Source organism: Astyanax mexicanus, chromosome 9, assembly GCF_023375975.1.
Source record: "Astyanax mexicanus isolate ESR-SI-001 chromosome 9, AstMex3_surface, whole genome shotgun sequence".
In the NCBI taxonomy this organism is placed as follows: domain Eukaryota; kingdom Metazoa; phylum Chordata; class Actinopteri; order Characiformes; family Acestrorhamphidae; genus Astyanax; species Astyanax mexicanus.
In genome coordinates, this window is record NC_064416.1 from 8,706,965 (window position 1) to 8,724,950 (window position 17,986).

The 17,986-nt window shown below is 42.9% G+C and overlaps 1 protein-coding gene across 6 annotated transcripts in view; it reads right to left on the reverse strand.

The window, feature by feature from the left end:
• The window catches only part of LOC103034155 (spectrin beta chain, non-erythrocytic 4), a 107,185-nt gene that overhangs the window by 18,293 nt on the left and 70,906 nt on the right, over positions 1-17,986 (reverse strand). For all 6 annotated transcript variants that reach the window (XM_022679447.2, XM_022679444.2, XM_022679443.2 and 3 more), the window contains 6 exons: positions 7,370-7,633; positions 4,793-5,017; positions 3,738-3,827; positions 3,229-3,507; positions 2,362-2,492; positions 637-841 (listed from right to left, as the gene is read on the reverse strand). In XM_022679447.2, coding sequence (XP_022535168.2) covers positions 637-841; positions 2,362-2,492; positions 3,229-3,507; positions 3,738-3,827; positions 4,793-5,017; positions 7,370-7,633 — 1,194 coding nt within the window. The remainder of the gene's footprint in view (positions 1-636; positions 842-2,361; positions 2,493-3,228; positions 3,508-3,737; positions 3,828-4,792; positions 5,018-7,369; positions 7,634-17,986) is intronic.

Below are 17,986 nucleotides of genomic sequence, written 5' to 3' on the forward strand. Positions count from 1 at the left end.
GAGTCACAGTGTCAGAAACTCCAGTCAGATACACAATTAAAGATCAAGGTTCCTATTATGCACCCTGCAAAAGGAACATCACAATGCTCTTTGCTATCTTGCTATCCTCTTACACCTCTATTTTCACGCCTTGCGTCTGCGCTGTTAAAATAGCGTCAGAGTTTAGGAATAAATCTACACTGATGGGTTTGGTGGTCTGGAAGTAAGGTGTGTTCAGGTAAATTTCTGGCATGTTTCTCTCTTAGCAGCAGAGAAAACAGAAGCTCCACTGACTGATTAAAACCCTGACAACAGTCAATATTACCTATATCTCTTTTAGCTACGCAGGTGCACTGCGCGTGAGGCACGCTGTTAAAATACCAACATGCCAAAGTCAGAGCACATCTGGCTCTTAAAGGGAATCGCAAGTGACACACTGGTTTATTTATGTCCCGTTATGCCCCAAAAGATCCCCATGATTATTTAAGAGACTTAGTTCATGCCTCTTGCATGTGATTTTATTATTTGTTAGCTACATTAGCCTAGGTATAGATCCAGTGTTAAGCTAAAATAAGCACCAAGGATAATTAGGATGATGATTGATATCTGGGGAAAAGAGGGAAATATTGTACTCTTAATTAATTGTTTGGTACTAACAGTTACATGCTCGTAGTCCTGCCCCAGTTCCGTGGAGCTGGCAGTCATTTCTCTCTCAGCGATCCACTGCTCCAACTCGTCCACCTCCCGGTTCAGCTGAAAAAGCCAGTACTGCTGCTCCAGACAACACTTCCTCTCGTCCACCAGATCCTTCAGAGACACGTACAGCCGGTCGATCTGAGACTGACGCTTACTGATCTGCTCACTGCCAGGAAAACACACACACACACACACAGATTATTAAATAATGCTTTTTAATGTTCATTCGATCAACACAGTAACTTATCACATTGCCAGAAGTGAAGGGGGTGCCCTATAATGCTCTATAATGTATGTACAACCCACATGGTAATTCTGACAGACAGCAATACACTATAGAAAGGATAGGGTCGCTCTATAATGCTCTATAACAATTATATGATCCACACATTCTGACAGAGTGTTATACACTATAGAATGGCCAGGTGGTGCTCTATAATGCTTTATAATGTTCATATCATCCACATGGTAATTCGAACAGACAGCAATACACTACTGGGAGTGTAGGAGGTGCCCTATAATGCTCTATAATAGTCATATAATACACACACTCATTCTGACAGACAGCAATACACTACATGAAGGTTAGCGGGCACTTTGTAATGCTATATAATGGTCATATCATCCACATGGTAATTCTGACAGACAGTAATACACTATAGAAAGGTTAAAAGGGCGCTTTATAATGCTATATACTGTTAATATCATCCACATGGTAAATCTGACAGACTGTAATACACTACATGAAGGTTAGGGGGCGCTTTATAATGCTATATACTGTTAATATCATCCATATAGTAATTCTGTCAGACTGTAATACACTACATGAAGGTTAGGGGGCGCTTTATAATGCTATATAATGGTCATATAATCTAAATGGTAATTCTGAAAGACTGTCATACACTACAGGAAGCAGAGGTGGTGCTCTATAATGATATATAATGTTTCTATATATATAATGTTTCTAATGCACTATAATGTTAATATGATCCACATGGTAATTCTGACAGAATGTAATACACTACAGGAAGGTTAGGGGGCGCTCTATAATGCACTATAATGTTCATATGATCCACATGGTAATTCTGACAGAATGTAATACACTACAGGAAGGTTAGGGGGCGCTGTATAATGCTATATAATGTTCATATCATCCACATGGTAATTCTGACAGAATGTAATACACTACAGGAAGGTTAGGGGGCGCTTTATAATGCTATATACTGTTAATATGATCCACATGGTAATTCGGACAGACTATAATACACTACATGAAGGTTAGGGGGCGCTGTATAATGCGATATAGTGTTAATATGATCCACATGGTAATTCTGACAGACTGTAATACACTACAGGAAGGTTAGGGGGCACTTTATAATTCTATATAATGTTCATATCAACCACATGGTAATTCTGACAGACAGTAATACACTACATGAAGGTTAGGGGGCGCTGTATAATGCTATATACTGTTAATATGATCCACATGGTAATTCTGACAGAATGTAATACACCACAGGAAGGTTAGGGGGCGCTTTATAATGCACTATAATGTTCATATCATCCACATGTTAATTCTGAAAGACTGTCATACACTACAGGAAGCAGAGGTGGTGCTCTATAATGATATATAATGTTTCTATGATCCAGATGCTTATTCTCATTGACTTCAATGTTTTGATGTACCTGTCTGGATGTCCTATTTCCAGCAGTTGTCTGCATTGCTGTGAGAGAAGACCGATGGTTTCTGCATAGTCCTCTATTGTCTGCTCCAGAACCAGGTGCTTCTTCAGCAGCTGCAGTGTACTCGGCTCGTCCTGCAGGAGAGAGAACACAGTGCAGGAGTTTTAGATTCGCAGAGCTGACCTGTGGACGGAGCTTCATGACCACAGCTGACCAACTTATCAGTTAAGTGTTTCCTTATAAAAAGTGTGATTAAATTTGTTTTGCACAGAAATGGAAATTTGAGGCCACAACCGAAACTGAACACATTTTATGGAAGTTTTTATAAGATTTTGTCTTGTGTTTTAAATAAGCAATTACAAAACCTAGGTTAACATTATTATATAGCAATATGCTGTTTGGTGTAATTTACTCAGGTTTTTTGCTCATTTGTACAAACACTAGAACTCAATTTTTTGCCATTTTTAGCCGAATAATTTAGGTTTTCAAATATCCGAGTTTGTGAAATACAAATACTGATTTCTGAACTTTATGAATATAAACATTTTCTTTGCATTATTTGAGGTTTGAAAGCTCTGCATCTATTTTGTTATTTCAGCCATTTCTCATTTTATGCGAATTTGGGAGAAATGTTGTCTGTAGTTTGTAGAATAAAACAACAATATTCATTTTACTCAAACAAATACCTATAAATAGCAAAATCAGAGAAGCTCTTATTTTTTTCCAGAGCTATAAAGTAGGTTTTCTCATAATAATCCTGATTCACTTTTTAAACCAACAAAACAATATATCACCTTTATTATATGCACCCACACTTTTAATCTGCAGTAAGCTAACCTAAAGAAGTGTGTGGAGTTAGTCTGCCCCTACCTTTCCTTTCTCCTCGTTCATCATGTGCAGCTCCTGTTCGCTAAGCCAAGCTTCTACCTCTGTAATGTCGAAGTAGTACTGCTGGGCCTGGTACATGGCATCCAGGGTGAGCTGCCTGCGCTCCGTCTCCACCCACAGCACCTCCCACAACTGCTGCAGCTGCTCCATCCCCATCCGCACGCACTCCGCCTCAGGGCTGCGGACAGACGCAACGACTGCCGATCTCTCCAGCACGTCCTCCACCCGCCCGCGGTGGCCCTCCAGCTCCCTCTGCAGGGTCTGGTGGAGAATGGGTAAAGATGTGAGAGTTTCAGGTCTTGCCATCTTATTTGTGCACACATGATCTTCCTGTGACGACTGACTGCCCAACTAATACAAAGCTATAAACTTAGCAAAATGCCAATGTAGACCCTTGTGGAACCCTTTAGCCCAGAGCTAAGGTACACCAGTTACAGAAAGAACAGCAGAACTTCAGGAAGCAATATTACAGACACCTGAGATTTTCTCACCTGATTCTTCTTCATGAGCTGCTGCACAGCCTGTAAACTGCTCCCGTGCTCCTGTGAGGTGGCCATAGGAAGGCGCTCCTGCACCCACAACTGAGGACACAAATAACAACAAATATTATAAAAGAATTCCATGCTTCATTAAAACCAGCACAACTTTACATTTGTCAGTTACTGATAAAACTTTAAATTTGTGCTGTTTGTAATGTTTGTAAAATTCTATCCCAGTAAATAAACAATTGTAAACTTTTGGTTCCATTGTCAGTTCTGTTGTCTGTGACTGTACAATTTTAACATTTTTGTTAGTGACTGTATAATTGTAAAGTTCTGTCGTCTGTGACTGCATAATTGTAAAGTTCTGTCGTCTGTGACTGCATAATTGTAAAGTTCTGTCGTCTGTGACTGCATAATTGTAAAGGTCTGTTGTCAGTGATTGCACAATGGTAACATTTTTTATCTGGGACTGTAAAATTGTAAAGTTATGTTGTCAGTGACTACAGAATTGTAAAGTTTTGCTCTTAGTGACTGTACAACTGTAAGGTTTTGCTGTCAGTGACTGTACAATTGTAAAGACCATTGTCAGTGACTGCACATTTGTAAAGATTGTTGTCACTTATTGTCCAGTCGTTAAGTTTTGTTGCCAGTGATTGCACAACTGTAACATAAGTACAATTGTAAAGTTCTGTTGTCAGCAACTATACAATTGTACATTTTTGTTGTCAGTGACTGTACAGCTGTAAAGCTCTGTTGTCAGTGATTGGACAATTATTAAATTTGGTTGTCAGTGACTGTACAACTACAAAATTTGTTGTCAGTGACTGTACAATTATAAAATCTGTTGTCAGTGACTGCACAATTGAAAAGTTGTGTTGTCTGTGACTGCACAATTGCAAAGTTCTGTGGTCTGTCACTGCATAACTGTAAAGTTTTGTTGTCTGTGATTAGGAAATAGTTCAATTCTGCACATTTGTAAAGTTTTGTTGTCAGTGACCAGTAAGGCCTGATTCCACATGTCTATATGATGTTCTACAGACTGGTAACTAAACAGGTACACTCACAATTTCATCCTCCAGGTCTCGTCCCACTTGGTGAACCTCTTTGGAGGCCAATAGGATCCTCCTTCTCTCCTTAAGTGGCTCGATGAGTCGGACGATACGCGTTTCAACGGTAGCCTGTCGCTCGGATACCGCATCCATCATCTGCCCCTGCTGCGGGATAGAGGCAGCCTCCACCTGCAGATCCTCAGCCTCCTTATACCACTCCTCCATCTGATTCTCCATCGTCTACAGGGAGAGAGAAGAAGGAGAGAAGGAGAGAGAAAGGTGGAAAAAGATGGAAATAGAAGAATGAAAAGAAAGATTTTAGTTAAAGCTGGGAAACAGAAGGACTGACTGAGAAAAAACACACAATAAAGAAAGATATAAACAGTAAAAGACAGACAGACATAGAGAAAGAGAAAAAGACATTTTGAGAAAATGAAGGGATAATAAGTGTTAAAAATAGGACAGTAGGGGAGATTCTTCAGAGAATACTTTTAAAGATGCCACCAAGAAACACGTTCAGAGGAAAAGAGGGAATAAAGGACACCAGCAGGACAGAAGGAAGAGTGAAGTGATTACATCAGCATAAGCCTCACAACCCCAGACATCAGTTGCACTAAAACATACACGTTTTTTTACATTTCAGGTGTTACATAAATCCTCCTGAAATTCAACTGATGCTCATTTACAGCGGCTGCACTCAGCCCAGCTTCAAAAACTTCTACACAAACTTAATCATGAAGTTTTGAGGGGTTGAGGGTGCTTTATTATTATCATCATCTTTACCATTTATTTTGCTATTTTGCTCAAATATGAATAACAAATCGGAATTTTGTCAGTTGTCAGTTAGTGCCCAATTTTTGTTGTCAGTGACTTCACAACTGTAACATTTGTCCTTAGTGATGAAAGAATTGTAAAGTTATGTTTACAGTTACTAAATATCTAAGACTTTTTGGGGTCAGTTACTAAAAAGTCCTGTTGTCTGTAATTGTACAATGGTAAAATTTGGTTGTCAGTGACTGTACACTTGTAAAGTTCTGGTGTCAGTGATTGGACAATCATTGAATTCTGCTGTCAGTGACTGTACAATTGTAAATTTCTGTTGTGTGTGACTGCATTTTTGTAAAGCTGTGTTGTCTGTGGCTGTATAATTGTAAAGATCTGTTATCTGTGAAATTATCTTTAGTTTGACCATAAAAGACTTTCAAAAAAGTGCGTAAATATGGGCAGAGTCTAACATTTACAGTCTGACTCTAAAATACCGCATGTTGATGTACACAACAGCTGGGGAGAAAATAATGGTCTGGGCACCCCTTCACATACATGCACCACACACTGCAACACATACACATACACACACAGTTAGTCTTCAGGTGGTGGGGCACAGAACGGCAACCCACGATTCACACACTGTGGAGAATCCGGTGTGAATTTTGTGATTCTGCCCCATCACAAATACAGAAGAACACACTGCAGCTCCAGCAGCACAGAGGAGGAGCGCAGGAGACAAAGAGATGGAAGGGTGGCGACGAATCATGATAGAAAGAAAGAAAGAGTAAAAGTAAAACTAAGAAAAGGAAAAAAAGAGCAAAAGCAAGAGAAGCAAGTGACAATGAAAAAGGAATAAAAAAGAGAATCTGAGAAAGAACGAAAGAAAGAAAGAAAAGAAGTAAAACTAAGAAAAGGAAAAAAGAAAAGAGCAAGAGAAGCAAGTTATAATGAAAAAGGAATAAAATGAGAAAGAAAGAAAAAAGAAAGAAAGAAAAGAAAAAAAGAGCAAGAGAAGAAAGTGAGAATAAATTGAAAATAGAAAGAAACAAAAGAAGTAAAACTAAGAAAAGGAAATAAAAGAAAAGAGCAAAAGAAGCAAGTTATAATGAAAAAGGAATACAATGAGAAAGAAAGAAAGAAAGAAAGAAAGAAAGAAAGAAAAAAAGAAAAAAGGAGCAAGAGAAGCAAGTGAGAATGATTTGAGTAAAATAAAGAAAGAATAAGTAGAAGTAAAATTAACAAAAGGAAAAAAGAACAAAAGTCTTTAAGAAAGAAAGAAAGAAAGAAAGAAAGAAAGAAAGAAAGAAAGAAAGAAAGAAAGAAAGAAAGAAAGAAAGCACACGAAACTAAAAAGAAAGGGTGAAGAAAGGTAAGAAAGGAAGGAACAGAAATGAAAAGGTGCTACAGTACCGCTGATGGTGATGGTTGGGTGTGGATGGAGGACAAACTGAGCTCAGATCAGCTCTAACCACGCCGCTGTCAGAGAGACCACAACCAGTTAATGAGAATAACACACACACACACACTCACACACACACACACACATACATGTGTGTACACACAGCCACACACACACAGCCACCTGATGGAGCCGCGAGACAGAAAAGATGTAAAACATCATCCGCTCAAGCATGAAAAAGAAAAAAATCAAGAGTAAGATTTTACACATGATTAAACACACAGTCAAAAAATAAAAAGTGACACAATCTAAATCAGAAGATCTCAACATGTTCCTCAAGCAGTTTTACAATCAGAGCCAAAGCTGAAGGACGTTTAAACGAGAGCAGTCACAGTAATGAGAATAATAATGAAATGCTCACAGACCTGCAGTCTCTTCAGATGCTTGTTGACCGTTGTGAGGTCCTGGCCGTAGTCCCTGTGGGCCAGCTGAACCTCCAGCTGCTGCAGCCGCTGGTCCAGGCTGGAGTAGCTCTGTGCCAGAAGGTCAGCCCGGCTGGCCTCAAATAGCTGCCTGGCCTTGGCCTGAGTGGTGCTCTCCAGGTCCTGCCAGCACTCCCGGATCTCGCTCAGCTTCTGCTGGACCACGGAGCTCAGCTCAGGCTTCTCCTGCATCAGCTTCTCACCTTCCTGAAAGAGGAGTCACATCAATGTTATTTTAATTACTGTAAGGATGGTTTGGGGTGAGCTGGACCACAGAGTGAAGAAGGCAAAGGGGCAACAAGTGCTAATAAACACCTCTGGGAATTCCTTCCTTCAAGACTGTTGGAAAACCATTTCAGGTGACCACCTCTTGAAACTCATTGAGAGAATGATGCCAAGAGCATGCAAAGGAGTAATCAGAGCAAAGGGTGGCTATTTTGAAGAAACTAGAATATAAATATATATATATCTTTTTTAGTTATTTCACCTTTTCTTTGTTAAGTACATAAAACTTCACATGTGTTCATTCATAGTTTTGATGCTTCAGTGAGAATCTACAATGTAAATAGTCATGAAAATAAAGAAAACGCATTGAAAAAGAGAAGGTGTGTCCAAACCTTTGGCCTGTACTGTATATTTATATATATATCCTCCCCAAAGATTACTAGAAGATCTTTTAGAGATACTCTTTTTAACATGACGCTTCCCCTTACTGAGTTTTACACTAATTGGTTTCTCAGCCTTGCCCCAATTTCAGTAGTGGGTTCTGATCTGACAGTGATTACATTTCATTTTGGTATCTAATGCAATCCTGTGCATTATGATTTGCTTCACACAGTGGAATACAATAGCATTGAGCTGACTGCATTTTAAGGAGGTTTGTGAGCAATTCTGACACAAACTCAGCATTTGATTTAAAAAAATTAATTTTTTGTATATTGTTTTTCAATAAAGAAATTAAGAAATAAAGTGCAGTGAAATGTAGTGTAATAATAGGTTTGCATGTTAGTGAGGAAAAGCAACATATTGCATTGTTGCATTTATGTTTTTTCACAGTAGTGTTTGCATTTCTGAATTTCTGAAGCTCCAGACAGTTCTGAAGTTTGCTGCTGGTCTTCACACTTTACACTGGTTTTATCACAACAAATTCTACTTCAGTCTTACCTCTAACAGCCTCCACAGCCTCCCTGTACACCAACACATTTATTTTATAATGTTCTGTACACACACACACCTTATACATTATTTGTTTCCATATGCAATATATAACATCAACAGAAAAACAAATATTCCAAAAATGTGCCCAACAATCTATATATAGTTCATTGCTCACTAGGATGTCTTTTGATTTCTACCCAAATTCATAGATAAAAAAACATCGCCTTTTCCAAATATGCATATCCCCAAAAACAGCTGAAATGGAGCAATATTTCACCACTTGTTTAGGTTAAGTCCCCCAAGACCAAGTTCATGTACTGCAAGTCTGTGCACACGTCCAAATAACCAAATACCAGGATTATCAGCTGGCATTTAAATCCTATGTTTTCAATAATATTGATTACTGACATAACACATACACATAGTATTTAAATCATAATAATATTGTAGTCATTACTACTTCTGTAATTATTAGCAGTAGTCGCAGCCTACACACAACACATGCTGAGGCCACATGCATTAATGCATGTACGTGCACACACACACACACACACACACACATGCTCACATAAACAGGTCCCCTATTCTAATTCAAATCCACAGTGGGCCCCAGCGCACATGGACTAAACACACACACACACACACACACACACACACACACACACACACACACACACACACAGACACACACAAACGCTCGTCATTATAATTTCTGTCTGAAAATCGTGTAAAGTGGGGGTTGGGGAGGTCAGCGGTGACCGCGGAAATGATGCCCAAGGACACAAAATCAGGTCACACCCACACACTCACACACACCTACACAGATTCCAGACAAGATCTCATATTACTTACATTCATGATGTAGCTGCTTAACACTTATATACTAAATATGTGTTATAGTTTTTTTTTTACAAATTATTTACAAATGATTATTACTTTAGGATAACATTAGATATTTGTGGTGTTTAAAGTAAGCCAAACATCAGCGCAACAGCTCCCTCTACAGACCCCTAACGGTGGTATCTGTGGTATCAGTTCCAAAACAGAGCAGACATAGCCTATAGTTAAGAAAAGCACTGGTTATATTACCAGGACTGACAGCCACAGCTGCATTACCCATAAACAAGTCCCATAACCCCCAACTGATACCCCCAAATTTAGACTCTATGGTCCAGTTCCTCCTACAGGTACATAGAGAACCTGGCCCTCCATTAGAAGGGCTTTGGATATTGATAAGCCTTAATTAGACTTGGGCGCTCAACACCATGCTGAAAAGAGGTGGTCTGTCCTACTTCAGATCAGTGTTGGTAGGTACACTCCCCTGCTGACTGTGAGCACCATCCCCAAATGCCATAAGACTAACTAGGGCTGCATGATATATCGTTTAAGCATCGTCATCGTGATGTGCGCAATAATCACATCGCAGGACATGCAATGTCACTTAAGGCAATTACACCAAACATTAATTCTTGATGCAAGACATACTGCAGATACACAGCGCTGTCTCTGTGTCTGTGTGAGTGACAGACTGCTGCTGGCTGCGAATCGTATAAGGGGGGATGAAGCGCGAGGGGGGGCAGGAGTAAACACGAGGTATTCGCATTGCCTCCATCCACATGGTTGGGCACATGCTTGTAAACCCACGTGTTGAAAGCTGTGCACCTCAGTGCACCTAACTGGATATTTCCAGTTACAGCTGTATTCACACTTTTAATTCCATAAAAATGCTCTTATTTACCTTTTTAAAAGACATATAAATGCCCAATTAAAGGGTTGATTACTGTTGTTTTGCTGTTTTCTCGGGTTTTGAGTGCTCGGCGCTGACTCTGGCTCTTGATCGGTCCGGACGCGAGAGAACGTGCGGGTGGAGGCAGGGCTGGTGACGTAATGGGCCCTGCATTTTTTTCAATATTGTGCATCCCTAAGACTAACCCAGATCCTAGATCTTCACACCACACAATTAAACCACATAAACCACACAAAAATTAACATTATTTGCTTTATCTGTGAGTGGTCAGGGAAGGGGCAAACTTATATAGACTCAATGGGTGTGGCTTAACTGCTATAAGCAGACTAGGTGAGGTTAAACTGATGTGGAGTGAACAAGTGGGACTAAAGTGCTGCAAAATGGATACATATATTTATGTGACTTTAGAAAAAATAAATCCTATGTGATACGGGCCATTGTGTGTGTGTGTGTGTGTGTGTGTGTAGTTAAGCAGGCCGAACTGACAGATCCACACAGAATAAGTAGGCTAAACATGGCGCTCAGAGAAACGTTATATAACTCCCACTCTCTACCCAACAGACTCTCCCTCACAGGAACTCAGTCTCCACACACACACACACTCACTCACTTAGCATCGCTCACTTTACTGGCAGAACTCACAGGGATGTGCACCAGGGAGGGACGGAGAGTGGGAGAAAGAGAGCAGGAGGAGAGAGAGAGAGCGTAGCTAAAAAGAGACAGGAGATTAAAAAGAGAGAGAGAAACTGAGGAGGGAAATAGATACAGAAAATAAAGTAAGAGAGAAATTTAAAAACATTATGATGTATCTCGGTGAAATAAAATATGATACAAATATGTTACAACATGAAGAAGAGTGAGTAACACCTGCACACATTTTATCCTCATCAATTTGATCCTTCAACTCACTTTTCTCTGTTTATTTGCAACAAAAACAGGTGACTTATCTGCTGATGTTGTAGACAGAGACCACTCCACACTAAAGACAGAAGAGGACTTTAAAAAGGCTAGAAACATTGTGTGGGCGAGAAAGATAGACAGAATCAGTGAAAATGAGCGAAAGTGAAAGTAACCTTTTTTACTTTTCCATTAAGCTGATGGGGGAGCAGGGAGTTACAAGATTAATTAGATAAAAAGAAGCATTAATGATCTGACGGAGACGCAGAGCTGAAGGAGCTGCTGGGCTTCATACTCACCACCTCATACACACTTACACACAACAATTCACATTGATACATCACACCCACCTATACACACACGCACAGACATCACACCCACCCACCTATACACATACACACATACCTCAAAATCTGACCCACACCAGATCATAAGTATATTATTCTCATAAATCATGTCAAACTATGGATTTACAGCAATGTATCAGTATTATTACCCCTACATTGGAAGAATAGCAGCAGCAATAATAGTAGTAATAGTAGTAGTAGTAGTAGTAGTAGTATGGTAGTGTTGCTAGAGTAGTAGTAGTAAAGCACTACTAGTAGCAGTACTATTAGCATAACCGCAGTAGTAATAGCATTAAAGCAGTAGTAGTATTAGTAGTAGCATTAGCAGAAAAAACAGCAGTAGCATTAGCAGTATAATGCCAGTATAACAGTAACAATACTTGAAGTATAGCAACAATAAATGTAGTATAAACAATAGTAGTAGAAATATAGAAGTAGTATAACAGCAGTAGTACTAGCAGTATAGTAGTAGTAGTATAACACGGTAGCATTAGCAGGAGTACTAGCAGTATATCAGTAATACTATTAGTAGTATAGCATAATATTAGCTGCAGTAGTATAACAGCAGCAGCATAACAGCAGTAGTAGTATAACAATAGTAGTACTATCAGTATGGTAGTAGTATTAGCATAATACCAGTAATATTAGCAAACAGCAAAAGTATAGGCAGTATAGCAGTAATATTAACAAGAGTAGCAAACGTATTGTAGTATAGCAGCAATACTAAAATTAGTAGAAAAACAGCAGTAGTATTAGCAGTATAATTAAAGTATTAGTATAACACCAGTAGTATTAGCAGTATAGCAGCAGTATTTATAGTACAGCAGTATTAGTAGCATAGCAGCAGTAGCATGAGCAGTATAGCAGCAGTAGAAGTAGTATAACTGAAGTAATATGATCAGTATAGCAGTATAATTAGCAGTAAAGCAGCAGCAGTAGCAGTATATCAATAGTAGTAATAATGAGTAATGACAGTAGTATTAGTAGTATAGCAGTACTAGTAGCAGTAATTGTTAAGCAATAGTAGTGATGATAAGAATATTAGCTGTATTACTAGTAATATAAAAATAAGAATTTGCTGTGGTACTACCAGTAGTAGTAGTATAGTAGTACGAGTGCAGAAGTGCAATAGTAGCAGTAGTAGTAGCAGTCAGAAAAGACTGACTCTGTATTAAACTCTTATTTATTTTAAATGTATTTAATTAAACTAAATTGTATTTCCAGTATAATATATTAACTTGGTCCTAAAGTCTGTTTCTGCAGTTAGCTTAACATTAGCAATATGTCAGTATCTAGAAAAATAAAAAATCTATTATTTGCCTTTTTTTTAGTCCAAATTAAAATTAGGAATTAGGAACGTTAGGTTATGAATATAACCCCTGTTCCCTGAAGGAGAGGAACGAGGTACAACACATAATGTATGGGATATCACGCCCTTGCGTGTCTGGCTGAAGACACCTTTAATCACGCCTAATAGTCAGATGATGCATAGTGACGAGGGCAGGAGGGCCCGCCCCCTGCATATAACCCCACGTCACCAGCATCACTCCTCAGTTCAAGATCCTGCTCTTCACTGAGCTAACAGCGAAGCGGGGCAACCTGTGTTGTACCTCGTTCCTCTCCTTCAGGGAACAGGGGTTATATTCATAACCTAACGTTCCCTTTCAGTCGATTCACTCGGTACAACACATAATGTATGGGACCTATATACACACCCCGCGGAGCAGACACCGAACCAAGAGGGCACACTAGAGCACCCCAGACCCCGAAGAAAGAACAGCATGAGCTACTGAAGGGGCCACCACATCCAGGCGATAGAAGCGCACAAAAGTATGAGGTGATGCCCAGCTGGCAGCAGGGCAAATGTCTTTAACAGAGACACCCTTAAAAAGGGCCCAATATGCAGCCATTCCCCTAGTAGAATGAGCCCGCACCCCCATAGGCAACTCCAGACCCTTGCTGTTATAAGCTAATGCAATAGCTTCCACAACCCAGTGAGAGAGATGCTGCTTAGACAGAGCCCTGCCACGAACTGGGTTGGCAAAACAGACAAAAAGCTGGTCACACCCACGGAAAGCCTGAGTACGATCAATGTATGTACGCAGTGCACGCACAGGGCAGAGCGTGTGCATTTTTTGCTGCTCCTCAGAAGCAAATGGAGGATGAGAAAAATAATTAAGCTCAAAGGCTAGTGAACTATAAGACATAGGCAGCACCTTTGGCACATACGCTGCATTAGGGCGTAATGTAACCTTGATGTCCCCTGGTGCAAACTGGGTACATGAGGGGTGCACTGACAGAGCATGAAGATCACCCACACGCTTAGCAGAGGCTAAAGCAAGCAGCAGAGCCGTCTTATACGAAACATATTTCATGTCTACAGAATTTAGGGGCTCAGATGGAGGCCCAGACAGGGCTTCGAGCACAATAGTGAGGTCCCAGGGAGGAACGGCTGGCCTAGATACAGGCTTTAGACGTCGCACTCCCTTTAAGAAACGTATAGCTAGGGGGTGTGCCCCAGGCGACAATCCCCCAAAACCAACATGACAGGCTGATATAGCCGCCAAATATACTTTTATTGTCGAGAATGAGAGCCCACGCTCCAGTAACTCCTGAAGGAACGTCAAAACATCCACAATGGAACACTGGAAGGGAATCAAATTTCTTCCCTGACACCAGTGCTCAAATGCACGCCATTTATAAGCATACAAACCTCTTGTAGAGGAGGCCCTTGCACACTGAATGGTAGCCACAACATTAGAGGGCAAACCGCTGGCCATCAAGGCAGACTTTTCAGCGGGTAGGCATGGAGACACCACAGCTCTGGCCGGGGGTGAACAATTTCCCCTTCTTCCTGAGACAGGACATTCGAGTGAAGTGGGAGAGCCCATGGATCTCCTGCAAGGAGACTGATTATTTCTGCATACCATGGTTTTGATGGCCAGCAGGGAGCTACAAGTATCAGAGAGAGGTTCCCTGGCGCACCCTCTCCAGCGCAGGCATGATCAGCTCCACCGGGGGGAATGCATAAAGCAGTGTGTTGGGCCAGAGGTGTGCCAGTGCATCCACTCCCAGGGGAGCACCCTGGTCTGCTAGAGAGAAAAACAGAGGACAATGCGTGTTTTCTCTGGATGCGAAGAGATCTACGTTGGCCCTGCCAAACCGATCCCAGATCTGTTCCACCACCAGGGGACTGAGTCTCCATTCTCGAGCTGGAGGACCTCCCCTGGAGAGGAGATCCGCCCCCAAGTTCAGTCGGCCTGGCACATGTGTCGCCCTGAGTGAAAGTAGGTGAAAACTGCTCCACATTAGAAGGGAGTGGGACAGATTCAGAAGCGGGAGTGACCGCGTGCCCCCCTGCCTGTTTATGTAAGACACCACGGTGGTGTTGTCTGTTCTGACTAAAACATGCTTCCCCCTCAATTCTGAGAGGAAGCGCTTTAGGGACAAATGGACTGCGAGCAACTCCAGACAGTTTATGTGAAGGGAGCGCTGCGCTGAAGACCACGCCCTCTTCACAGCTGCTCCGTTGCACACCGCACCCCAGCCTGTCAGGGACGCATCTGTTGACACCACCACGCGAAACAGAACTCTGCCTATAGGCGAGCCCTGGCAGAGCAGGCGGGGCTCTCTCCAAGGAGATAGTGCTTTCATACAACCCTGGGTCACAACTATCTTTTTCTGGAGATGGTGTGAGGCATTCAGGCGGTGTGATAATAGCCAGTGCTGAAACGCATGCATTAGAAGTAAACCCAGCGGAACTACCGCTATCATTGACGCCATTTGACCTAACAGCTGGAGAAATTGTCGAAAACGTAGACTGCGCGCCAGCTGAAACTGCGCGAGGCAGTCGCGGAACGCACATATTCTGCGCTCTGACAGACGCGCTCGGCTGGTGAGAGAGCATATTTCCAACCCCAGAAAAGACAGCTCCTGGCTGGGAATTAGAGATCTCTTTTTTAAATTGACCGAGAAGCCCAGCCGCTGAATATGGGATAACACAGCCCCTGTGTGCGCTAAAGCTTCGTCCCTCGACCGTCCAATTAGAGCCAGGTCGTCTAGATATGAAAGCACTCGCACTCCTCGCATCCGCAGAGGAGCGAGAGCTGCTTCCGCACACTTCGTAAAAGTGCGCGGGGCCAGAGAAAGCCCGAACGGGAGAACGAGCCACTCGTAAGCCACGCCCTCGAAGGCGAATCTGAGATAACATCTGTGATCTGGATGGACTGCAATGTGAAAATATGCATCCGTGAGATCTATAGACGTGAACCAATCCCCCGGGCTGACCGCGCGAAGGAACTGGCGAAGTGTTAGCATTTTGAATTTGAAAAATCTTAAATGCTTGTTTAATGTTCTTAAATCCATAATTGGACGTAACCCCCCGCCCCTCTTCGGCACCACAAAATAACGGCTGTACCAGCCTCTTTGTGCATCGGCCTGAGGAACTACACGGATCGCCTGCTTGCAAAGAAGAGTTTCTATTTCCTCTCTGAGCACCGCCGCAGCGTTGAGTGACACTTGCGTGTACACCACGCTGGAAAAGCAGGGGGGGGCGCTTTCGAAACTGCAAGCGGTAACCCATGGCAACAGTCCGCTCTACCCACTGGCTGTGATGATATGCTACTCGTGGAGGGGCGGAGCCCTCCTGTGGCTGAAATTGGGAGTGCAACACATTTTTTGTGGGCTGGACATTTTTATTTCGCCCTGAGTTACAGAATGCAACTTTATTATTAGGGCACCCTCCCCCCATCCCTGAGTACAGTGACTGGGCTGTGGGAATGCTTGAACACACGTTTACAGAGAACAGGTGCTTTATAAACAATGTTGGGGCAAAACGTGCCCTTTTTGAACTGGGCCCCGGAAGAGGGGAAAAACTGCGCCTCTTTGGTGGCTTTAGGGGAGAAACTGTGGTGTCTCCGACCAGCAGAGACCTCTCCCCCCCTTCTCTGCGAGCTAGGATGAGTCAGGCTTCCTCTTCCTCAACGCGGAGTCTTTCTGGTGCCCGGGAGGAGGACCTTTGCTCCAGGCTGAGTGGCGTGGAGTGTGTTTGGGCTGCTGCTGCTTGGGCGGGGGATCCCCCGCAGTAACCGTAGCAGCGGGCCTCTTCATCGGAGGAAGCGGCGCTGCGGGCTTGCGGGCAGTCAACTGCGGCTTCTGCTTCTCCCGTCTTGGCAGAATAGATCGCAAAGCCTCCGTCTGCTTTTTCCTCAGCTCGAACTTGGCTTGAATGGCTTCGAGTGACTGGCCAAACAGACCTGCCGAGGAGACCGGCTCGTCCAAATAAGTCGCCCGGTCTCTGTCTGGCATGTCAGACAGCGTTAGCCACAAGTGGCACTGTGCCACGGCAGTAGACGCCATTCCTCTGCCCAGCGAAAGAGCCGCACAGCGAGACATACGCAGGATGTAATCTGAGGCAATTCTAACCTCATTTAGCAGAGCTGTTAGCGGGCTGTCCGCGGGTAGCTGGTCTCCGAGTTCGGCTAGACACATCGCCTGGTAAGTCTGGAGGAGAGTGACTGAACTCATCGCTCTGGCCGTGCCTGCCTGCGCGCGATAAACCTTGTCCAGCTGGGAGAAGGAGAACCGGCAGTGCTTGGAGGGAAGCACAGCTGGTCCCGCGACTCCCTGATTATGAGACGGAGCCAGGTACGCTGCCAGCGAAGGCTCCATCGGAGGGGGGTTTAGCAGCCCCGCCTCCCCTGACCCTTCCAGCTCGAGAAACTGCGCGTAACCGGGGTCGACCGCCTGAGCTGGCGACAGAGCGCACATGCATCAGGTTGGACCAAGGCCCTCCTAGCATGGACGATTCCCAGGCAGACTGGACATGCATCATGTTGGTCCTTCTCGGTAATGGCAAAACCACATCCCTGAGGACAAGGACGGGAGGCTTTCTTGCCAGGCTGAGAGGTTAGGTTGGCTTGCGAGCTCATTTTAGGCAGCTGTTAGCGAGGCTAAACAGGCTAGCCCCGAGACTTGCAAAGCAGATTTAAAAGCAGCAAAATCCTTTAAATAACGCTCCGCGGGAAGACGACTCACCAATATGAGGTTGTTGTCGTGCTTGCCCAATGGAACAGTTAAGTTATCCGAAGGATTGCTGAATTGAGCTAACTAGACTAGCAGAAAAGGTGTAAGGTGTTCTCAGCGAAGTGAAGAGCATAAGAACTGAGGAGTGATGCTGGTGACGTGGGGTTATATGCAGGGGGCGGGCCCTCCTGCCCTCGTCACTATGCATCATCTGCCTTTTAGGCGTGATTAAAGGTGTCTTCAGCCAGACACGCAAGGGTGTGATATCCCATACATTATGTGTTGTACCGAGTGAATCGACTGAAAGGGAACTGTGAATTTCTATCTCCCGATAGTTTGCAGCTCTAAGCCCCTGATTTGCAATTTTTTCGAGAATTCAAATTGAAG